Source organism: Alligator sinensis, unplaced genomic scaffold (genome assembly GCF_000455745.1).
Source record: "Alligator sinensis unplaced genomic scaffold, ASM45574v1 scaffold735_1, whole genome shotgun sequence".
Classification (NCBI taxonomy): domain Eukaryota; kingdom Metazoa; phylum Chordata; order Crocodylia; family Alligatoridae; genus Alligator; species Alligator sinensis.
Window position 1 is genome coordinate 692,887 of NW_005842639.1, and position 10,438 is coordinate 703,324.

The 10,438-nt window shown below is 43.8% G+C and overlaps 1 protein-coding gene across 3 annotated transcripts in view; it reads left to right on the forward strand.

Annotated features, from left to right (window-relative positions):
- Positions 1–10,438, forward strand: part of VPS45 (vacuolar protein sorting 45 homolog) — a 49,394-nt gene that overhangs the window by 7,392 nt on the left and 31,564 nt on the right. For all 3 annotated transcript variants that reach the window (XM_006033502.3, XM_025215282.1, XM_025215283.1), the window contains exons 3-10: positions 1,388–1,448; positions 2,267–2,346; positions 2,875–2,943; positions 3,624–3,761; positions 4,395–4,505; positions 6,901–7,035; positions 7,425–7,538; positions 7,944–8,111. In XM_006033502.3, the coding sequence (XP_006033564.1) occupies positions 1,388–1,448; positions 2,267–2,346; positions 2,875–2,943; positions 3,624–3,761; positions 4,395–4,505; positions 6,901–7,035; positions 7,425–7,538; positions 7,944–8,111 (876 nt within the window). The remainder of the gene's footprint in view (positions 1–1,387; positions 1,449–2,266; positions 2,347–2,874; positions 2,944–3,623; positions 3,762–4,394; positions 4,506–6,900; positions 7,036–7,424; positions 7,539–7,943; positions 8,112–10,438) is intronic.

The window sequence follows — 10,438 nt, forward strand, 5'->3', positions numbered from 1 at the left end:
CATTATTGACTCCAAGATGAACATGGGCCGACAATTCGAGGTCTCGGTCAGTAGTGCTAACCGTACCGTGTCCTGCATCCGCAGATGCACCTCAAGCAGGGCCAAGGAGGTGATCCTCCCCCTCTATGCGATACTGGTCAGGCTGCAGTTGGACTACTGTGTTCAGTTCTGGGCGCCGCACTTCAGGAGGGATGTGAACAGCATTGAGAGGGACAGCAGGGCAGACCCTACGAAGAGAGGCTATGGGACCTTAACCTGTTCAGCCTTTGCAAGAGAAGGCTGAGGGGGGACCTGGTGGCCATCTATAAACTCACTGCGGGGGACCAGCAGGGAATGGGAGAGACCCTGTTCCCCTTAGTGCCCCCCGGGGTAACAAGGAATAACGGCCACAAATTGTTAGAGTAGGTTTAGACTAGACATCCAAAGGCACTACTTCACAGTCAGGGCGGCTAGGATCTGGAACCAACTTCCAAGGGAAGTGGTGATGGCTCCTACCCTGCGGGTCTTTAAGAGGAGGCTTGATGTCTACCTGGCTGCGGTCATTTGAGCCCGGTTTTCTCTCCTGCCTGGGGCAGGGGGTCGGACTTGATGATCTACAAGGTCCCTTCTGACCCTACTTCTATGAATCTATGAAAGAAACTTTGCTTTAATTAAGCTGAGGGTGTTATATATTTGCATGGCTGCAGGAGCATTCCAGAAAAATTCAGGTATTGTGATCCTTGTGATAAGGTTGCAAGAGCTGACAACACCACAGAAGTGGAAGCACCCTAAGAAACAGAATTCTGAGGGACACGGCACACCACACAGACTTCTTTTCTGCAACATTCACTGTAATAGCTGGGACTCTGTCCCACCTTTTCAGGATCAGCTCAATGATATATATAGCACTAGTTCACGATTCTAATTGCCTGAGGGAGTTGCCTGCCTCCTGGCTCACTTTCTCTTCTCCTTAATAATGCCTATGGCAAGCATAGAATATTACAAAGTACACTTCCTTCTCTAGGGTCTAAAACAAGTGGCCAGGCTTTTAAATGAGATGGTGATTAAACTTGTTTGCAAATTGGTCACTGTCAATGGGAGGTACTGGGTGCTGAGCTCCTGTGGGCAGGTATAGCTGCCAGAAATGGTGATGAGAGCCACCAAACCCCAGTGACTTTGGAAGCTCTCTCTGCTGCTGTGAGAGAGAGGTTACTGGGCTAGATGGGACTGTGGTCTGAGTCCTTTGGGCACTTTTTATGTTCTAATAATGCAGTGACTTGCTGGATCAGGCCCATGGTGCTAACCTTGTCTTTTGAACTACCAAAGAAGCATTAGTCTAATTTTTCCCCCCCTGTGATCAATGGGGTGCCTTCTTATTCTGCTTCATCTGGAATCTGTTTTTATCCAGGAGAATGTGGAATACCTCATTCAAGAGCTGCGGAGACCAAAATACAGCATCTATTTTGTTTGTAAGTATATCCTTTCTAGCCATGTTCTTGGGTCCCTGCATGCATTAAAACTCCTTGACCTCATCTTTTACTGACTACTACCCCAGGTTATTTTTTCTTAGTGCCATATAGCATTACTTGGTTTTGAACAACAGTCTAGTCACAGTTTGTGCTTTGCTTGGTTTGGCTTAGTCCTCTAGAAACTGAAAAAAGGGTCAGGGATACTTCATCTGTTGCAAATCTTGTACAGCAGAACTCAGTTGGCCTCTAGATGTCATTGTCTCTCTGTACAAATGCACTAAAACAGGAGCAAAACTAGGGGGGGGGGATTGCAGCCCTGGGAAAGGTGGTGTTGGTTTAATGTAAATATGATGGGATATAGGGTTGAGGATACATGGTGCTAAGCTTTATATAAAGGTATAATAAGAGATGTACCACTGTTGATCGACTACAACAATGGATCTGGTGCTGCTGATGTGGAGTTTACTATCTAGGCGTGTGTTAGGTGCAGAAAAGGAAGAAAATTGCTCTGATGCTGCTTGTGGAGTCCCGAAACTTATGTGAGAGTCTGTCTCTAGCTCTTTGATTAGGTGTTGAGCTCATACAGAGTAATAGGGAGAAAGGAAGATAGTTAGAGTAACCTTTTTAAAACTGCATTGGTAATCGGGTGATTGTGCCCCAAGGTCAGATTCATGTCTGCTATAGTTTGGGAGCTACTCTTTCCAGTGGAAAGTTCCTTGCTATCTTTTATTGTCCTTGTGCTGTAACTCCTTTGTGTCCTACTTGTCAGTTTTATGCTGCAGCCATTACTTCACTACTGTGCCTTGTCTGTCTTTCAGATTTCAGTAATGTGATTTGTAAGAGCGATGTCAAGTCACTGGCCGAGGCTGATGAACAGGAAGTTGTGGCAGAAGTTCAGGTAAAATCTAATCTCCTAAATGGCTCTCTTCTCCCCAAAGTACTATGAGAATTGACCTACAAATGTATGTTATTTTCCCCCCACCCTGTGGTTACTAGAGCCATTTTTAGGGCTCATGTTGTAACAGCTGACTAGTGCATAGCAATAACACATTATTCCAGGAGTGGAAAGAAAGACATGCATGTAATGCTGCTCTTTCCTCAGGTGCCAGAACTTCTTCATCCATTGCTACAGTCAGTCTCTGTGCTGTAGCAAGGTTGGTGCTTGTCTCTTGTCTTGGTGACTAGCAGGTGTATGGGCAGACAGGGGAATAAAACCCCTATATCAAGGACAAGTGCTGGAAGTTCCAGCAGATGGAGGAATTCTAGTGGTTGGAGTTGAAGGCATGGGGATTGCTAGGAGTTTTCTTCAGCAACTTGAAGAAACTGTCCCTGTATGTAGCATTTTGAGCTGGTATTAACATTTGCTCCCCTAGGACAAAGAGGTGTTGGCAAAGCATTAACTGTATTTGTTTTTGTTCTTTGGCAGGAGTTCTATGGAGACTATATTGCAGTGAATCCACATGTCTTTTCCCTCAACCTCTTAGGCTGCTGTCAGGTATGGAAAAGGCTAATACTCTATCAGGGTTTCAGGTGTGTGTAGTAGCTGAGGCTGAAGGAGACTAGCAGGTGCAACAAATGTGGGACTCGTGTTTGAGCTTCCTGTTTGGGCATCCTGCTATTAGAATTTGCAGATTGAAACTGGGAGGGTGATGGGCTGGCACAGCATGAGTAGTAGCAGTAGTTGGCTATGCTTTACTGTCACTTTATAATTTCAAAGTAAAATTTCATTTATTTAACATAGCTGCTACTCACTGCAACTGTCTCGCTGCAATGGAAAGGAGATATGCTTCATGCAGTACAACTGACATGTAATACAGCCAAGTACAAATATGAACGTAAAAACCCAAAGCATCTAAAATTCAGCATGAGCTTTGTAGGATCAAAGAGTACCCATGTTGTTAAAACCCAGTAAAAAGAGATGATAAAAGTGTAATTAAACAAAATAACTGCTTTTATCTGAACCATCCTTCTTAATGATTATTGTGGAGACCTAAAATTTGCCTTGAGGTTTTTTGTTTGTTTTTTGTTTTGGAATTTTCTTGACTTTTTCCCTATTTCTCTTCATTCTGTATTAGACATGGGAAGTAATGTATAAGACATTTTGGCTAAAGCTGTGTTTCCTTCTCCCCCTCACTGAAAGGATCCATGACCCAAGTGTCTGGTGTTATTTTTCAGGGTCGCAACTGGGATGCAGCCCAGCTATCCAGAACCACTCAAGGGCTGACAGCTTTGCTTTTGTCTTTGAAGAAATGCCCCATGATACGTTACCAGCTTTCCTCTGAATCGGCAAAGAGGCTTGCTGAATGTGTTAAGGTACAGTCCTGTGCTAAAATAATTTTGAATGAGCCTGGTAGTGTGGCTCCTGTCAAAAGTCTGCATCCATTAAGAGGAAGAGTCTAAAGAATAGTGTCTTGGGCACTGTCACCTTGCCCAAGTTGTAACCCCTCTGCTCCTCAACTCCTTCATTTGGCAAATAGTCAGAATACTTGATCCCTGATTCCCACAAGTTCTGTGAAGTTTCCTAGGCAGATAAGTTTCTTCGGGTAAATGTGATCTCTTTTATTAGACCACCTGAATACACTAGTTGGAAAAATTGTTCTTTCTGCTTTTGGGCACAAGCACCCTAGCTTGTAAAGAACAATTTTTCCAACTAGTGTATTCAGTTGGTCTAATAAAAGAGATCACATTTACCCAAAGAACCTTGTATGCCTATGTCCTTAAGGAGGGTGTTGGCTAGAACCATCACTCTCAAAATGGTGATTTTTACTGTAATTAATGGATCTGAGAACTCTAGAGTGTGCAAGGTAGTGTTACATTTGCCATGTTTACTTAAACACTGTTGTGGTCTCTCTTTACCTCTTGCTCACTAGTGCCTAAGACACAGGGAATTTTTTTCCATCTGCAGTTAGGACCAAATGGTTTATCCTTTATTTCCTTCCACAACAGCAAGTAATTACTAAAGAATATGAGCTGTTTGATTTCCGGCGCACAGAAGTTCCTCCATTACTCCTGATTCTGGACCGGTCAGATGATGCTATCACCCCACTTCTGAACCAGGTGAAGTACCTCCTGACCAGCTGGGAGACATGGGGTATAGTAACCAGGGATCCTGAAATGCACATACCTGTCTGGTGCTAGCCTGCACCCCAGAGTTTGGGTTCACAATAGCCTAGGGCAAGGTTTAGATTTTACATGTAAGGAGTCTTTTCCTTAAATTATCTCTGTTGCATTCTGTTTGTCAGAGCCTCTGAATACTCTTGGATTCTCCTGGGTTCTGTGGCAGATCAAACAAGCTGAGTAATTTTCAAGGGTTCTCATGTTTTGTAAAACATGGCTTTCTGTGTAGGGCCTAAACATCGTGGCAATGCTCTTCCCAACTGTTTATTTGCAAAGGACATTTGGCAGCACACTTATCAAATGACCTTGCATTACCTTGTTCCTTGTGCTGCGTTATTGATGAGTGTTAGCATTTACTGGGTGGCTATTGTGATTTCTCTAGCTGCTCTGCAGACTTTGGCATTGAACAGTCTATTATGTGTCTCCTTTCATTTCTCTGGGATGTGCTCAGACACTAGCCAGCTTGGTGGTTAGGTAATGGCTGGAGCTGCAGCATTGTTAACTCAGAGGGCAGCTAAGGCTTTTGTGTTGCTAGTGAGAGTTATTTAGAACTGAGGACTGCTGGAATTCTGCACTTTCTGCCATGAAGAATTTCAGCTTCTTTCTCCTCTTGACCTCTACTATTCTTAAATTCCAACAGTGGCATGAAACTCAACCTCTGGTATTGGTTTGACCTATGTTTTAAGAGTTACACAAGTCCCAGTCTAGTTTTCATGGCTGCCTATAGACATGCTTGTTCTTGTTTTTAATTTAAAACACTCCAGTATCATCATACTGTTGCATGTATTAAGCCCCACCCCCCACATTTCAAAATGGTGGCAGGGGTGCTTTAACTAAACCTTGTCAAATGAATTTTAGTTAAAGTGATCCCACGGCCATTTTGAAACCTGGCCCGGGTTGGGGGGAGTGGGGGGTTAATACACATGACAGTGAGCTGTTTTAATTAGAGTGACTGTCTGGGAGCCACTCTAATTAAAATGCACCTCCCCCCCACCCCCCTCTCTGAGCATGTGTTTAGGTAGCCCATGGGTTCTCCAAACCACCATCACAATGGACACTAATTTCTGTTAAACTCAAAGGACTGAGGCAAAATAGTGTATAGGTTGTGAATGCCCAATCCCTCTTCTTCTAACAGGTAAAATATTATTTGCCTCTGAGCTGGTTATACCAGTGCTACTATCTAATCTGCATGCACCACTGGTCCAGTTTATTGTGTAGAAGGGACTTCGTGTCTAAAGCTCAGCTCAAATACAAGCTGTATTTGTGCTGTAGCTAGTTTCTTGCTGCAGTTGTCTTGTGCATAGGTGGGTCGTAAAGGTGCCATGTCTGGACATGTGTGCTCTCAACACTCGCCCTCTAGTGAAAGAAAAGCTGCCCATGTTTGCCTGTTGAGTGATTTTTTTTAAATTTTTTTTTGTTTTGTTTTTTGCCCAGCCTTAATAAAAGGGTACAGACATTTTTTTTTCTCAACTGTCCTTGATTCTTCTGGCTCATTGACTGAGAGCAATATGGCAGTGTTAAAAAAATCAAGCTGGAACTGTGGGCAAGGCACCAAAATATGTTGCCTGCTGCACAGTCATTGTTTCCAAACCCAGTGCAGAGGTTCAGAGAAATGGATCGACAAGTATGTCAGTGCTTTGATCAGCTTGCAGACTTTCCTTCGAATTTATATTAGTCTTCCCAGGATAAATATAGCAGTGCACTGATGTGCAAAAACGCACACTCCTGCTGCGTAAGAAGCACCGGAGCATGTAGGAAATGGTACAGCCTGTAACTGCAGCATCTCTGCAGCCAAAAATACCCTCTGCTGTGCAGGCAGAGGACGATAATCATGGCAAATGTATTGGTTCCCTATTTCCTGTCTTCCAGAAGCTTGTCTCAAATACAAATGCAACAAGCTGTCTGGGGTAGAAACTGTTGCTGGTTTACCTGTACGTTGCGTAGTGCAACAAGCTGTTGGTCTCTTGCTGAAGATTCTTGTGTGCTAACTCAAACAGAAATCATGGTTCTGGGGATTGTTTGTTTGTTTGTTATAAAGTTTTATACTCTTTAAAAAGGGGAAAATTCCTGCCAGAGAACTGTGGCTATGGTTTGGTGTTTAGTAACATTGGGTCTAACTTTTTTTAATTTGCAGTAAGCCCTCCTTTATTTGAGTAAAGCTTCCCAAAAGTAAGCAGGGCCATACATCACAAGCAGGTGATGGCCTGGCTCTCTTTGCACTGCCTGAATGGCATAAAGTTGTCTTAGCATTACTGGGAGTGCGGTGTGGTGTTTTGCACCCTGGATTAGTTTGTGCTCCAAGTGAAACTTTTTTTTTTTCTCCCCTCCTCCTTAGTGGACCTACCAAGCTATGGTTCATGAGCTGCTGGGGATTAACAACAACCGTATCGATCTGTCTCGAGTACCTGGAATAAGCAAGGATCTGAGGGAGGTAGTTCTGTCTGCGGAGAACGATGAGTTTTATGCCAATGTAGGTGTCAGGCTTTTGGGAAGGGGGTCAATTCAGGTGGTTGAAGTTGGGGCTCAGGTTCTGTTCTTCATTCTGCTGCTGAATTGTTGTGTGCCTTTCCCCTCTCCTGTGTGTTTTCCCCTTTTTTTGTAGAACAAGGATGATGGCATTGGCCTATTACTTGGGCAGGTGGTGAAAGTAAACAGACACATAATGTCTTAGGTGGCTCCTGCTGTCTTTGTTTCCCTAAATGTACTTACTACTTTTCCCTTTTGAGCTGAAGTTTGGGGAAAACAGTACAGCCTTATAGAGCTTTGGGAAGAGAGGCTGGTGTGTTTTTTTTCCATTTAGGTTGCAGCCCCCATCAGAGCAGCCTGCCCTCCAATTTCCCTCCTCTGTCACACACACAGAACATGTATCTGAACTTTGCTGAGATTGGCAGCAATATCAAGAACCTCATGGAGGATTTCCAAAAGAAGAAACCCAAGGAGCAGCAGAAGCTTGAGTCCATAGCAGACATGAAGGTAAAGAGGATGCATAGCATTAACCCGATTGGTTCATGTCCTGTTACTAGTAACATTATGTTGAGGCAGGTCCCAACATGCTCCATGAGCCAACTCATGTTGTATGTCTGTACATAGCTTGTGAGATTCTGGTTGGTGAAATGGGCTCCTTGGTGCTACTTCTGAACAGTGGAGCTCTAGCTGCAAGGAGCCTCGAAGCTTCTCTGGGCTCCTGAACTTGGGGTCAAAGGGAATGTTGTCCCAGTTGCTTTACATTGGTGTAAATCAGGAGTAGTTTAATTGAAGCCTCCATTATTGCACCAATGTAAAACCAACAGATATTAATAGGTGCCTTCTGTGCTGCCTTGCTGACACATTTTTGCTCCTATTTTGAAAGAACTTTGTACTTGGGTTTCCCATTTTCAGGCCTTTGTGGAGAACTACCCGCAGTTCAAGAAGATGTCAGGCACGGTATCGAAGCATGTGACAGTGGTGGGTGAGCTCTCCAGGCTGGTCAGCGAGCGGAACCTGCTGGAGGTGTCAGAAGTTGAGCAGGAGCTAGCTTGTCAGAATGACCACTCGAGCGCACTCCAGGTACTAGAGGCCCGGCAACCTAACCTCCATGATCTTTGTCCATTTCCAGAGGGGCAGCTTAGACAGCTCCTCTGCTTGTGGAAGTAGTATTAGTCAGTGGGAGCTCTTCACATAAATGTGTCATAGGGTTGGGAACCTCGGATACCAGAACTGGCTTCTCAGCTCCTACCCATTCAGTTCAGATGCGTATGAATCATAGTTAATAATTATCTTGAGAAGCTGTTGCACTCCGCAAGCCAAAATCATCTGGCTGTGCTCAGTTGATATATTCAGACTCTCCCCGGATATTTCATGTAGAGAAGGATCTTGGATTACAACTGTTGGGCTGTTGTTTTGTTATGCATCCTACTTCTTGTAGCTAATTTCCAGCAAGGGGTGGGAGTAAGTTTGATTTTTTTTTTTCTTTTCTTATTTATTTCCCCCCACCCCACTCCACGGTAGATTCTTGGCTGCTTACTGAAACCTGCAGAATTAATGTGCTGGGGAACAGGGCGTGGCTGTGGGAATTATTCTTGGTATCTATGGCCTTGTCTATGCTGGGTGAGGGTGGTCACTCTTGGAACAAGAATCCCAAGTCAGATTTTCCAGCCCAGAGGCAAGACTATTATTTCTCAGTCCCTCAGGATAGTGTCTGGGCTTCTATGAGTCTTGGTTGTGTCTAATGTGAGAGGGCATATGTAATCTGCAGTATTTGCATAAAAACAGCCGTGAGAGAACTGCAGCGGTCTGCCTGGCACTAGATTTGTTACAGGACAGATGCACCATGCATACAGTTGACTAAATGGACATTGTCATTAGCATGTTGGGAGTCCCTCCCTAAGTGGTAGAGTCAGTCTGGAGATGATTACGATAGGAATCTGAACAATTTTCTCTTTCTCACTTATGCTGTTTTGTTTTGTGTTTTCCACATCTGTCATCCTTGTATGAAAGCAGAATTTTTTCGTACAACACTGTAGGTGTATGTGGTGCATTGTCGGTGACTAGACTGGCTGGGTTTCACATGATAGTTTTGGCCTTGATTGCGCAGCAGATTTTATGTCCATGGAACCTGGGACCCACGCTAAATCTCAGTTATTTCACTGAGGCTGCCTATGGTTTCAGGGCTCCAGCTGCAAAAAAAATCTCATTGTCTCAGTCAGTTGCATTGATTCTCCTGCATTACATTATTGTATCGGGGTTCGCAAAACCACAAGGCTCAGTTCCGTTCATCAAGGGCTCCTGATCTCTTCATTAAACTTCTTATTTATTAAATCTTATAAAACCTTCTTATATTTTGAACAGACTTAAAAGGAGCAGAGCTCTTGATTGCAGCTCTTGGGCACTTTGTGTACAGTGCTGGTAAAGGGCAATTAACAAGGGTCATAATTTTATGATTGGGTTGGTGAAAGAATGAACTCATACAGAGAGCTAATGGATTATTTTGAACTGCACAAGTTAAAACCAAAATCACCATCTGTGAACAGAGTGTGGGAGGGTGGTGGGAGGAGGGACCCCATGTCTGATTATTACCCTTATTTGGAGTGTCTTTTCCAGTGTGGAGCTGCATAAATAAAGGATGCCTTTAGCAAATGGGCTCAACTTTAAAAAGAATCTCCTTGTCTGACATCTGAGTGTAGAGTGAAGTTTTGACCCCATGATGGCTTGTCAAATTCCATGACCTGCCCCAGAATCTGTCAGTACGTCAGTAGTGATGAACTGAGGTTGTTGACTCCTAACAATACTGCCATTTTTTTGGGGGTGACTGTATTGTGATACATGGAGAAGTCATGCAGAGATGCAACACTTGTCCTTGTGAAAACGATGCTGATCTGCGCACTGCAAACAGGCTTTTCTAAAAAGGATTTTGTTAAAATGGAAGCTTTATATTGTAATGGACTCCTTCGCACCATAGTAAGTAGGAACCTCTGACTAGAAAGCTAAAGATCAGGATCTTAAATAGATTTGAAAAGCATTTCTTTTTAGCCTGTGTTATTCAGCGTCATGAGTGGGTGGCTCTGTGATAATATCAGCACTGCAAATAGTTTAATCCTTGGGCCGGATCCTTGAACGTGGTAAGCCAGTGTAGTGCTGTGGAGATCAGGGCAGTGATACTGATTTGTGCCAGCTTAGGAGCAGGGTGAGTGTTTTTATATTTGGTATGTCCTGATAACTGCTTATTGAAATGGCACTTTAGCTATAAAAAGATGGGATGTAAACAGCCTAGAATCTGTTGCTTTACACTGTCTCATTGTTCCTAGGTCCAACTCACTCCATTTTATAAATCCAATGTTGATTTATCTGTCAGGCCTGTACCCCACCCTCTTCTTGGATTGCTCAGCCTCAGCAGG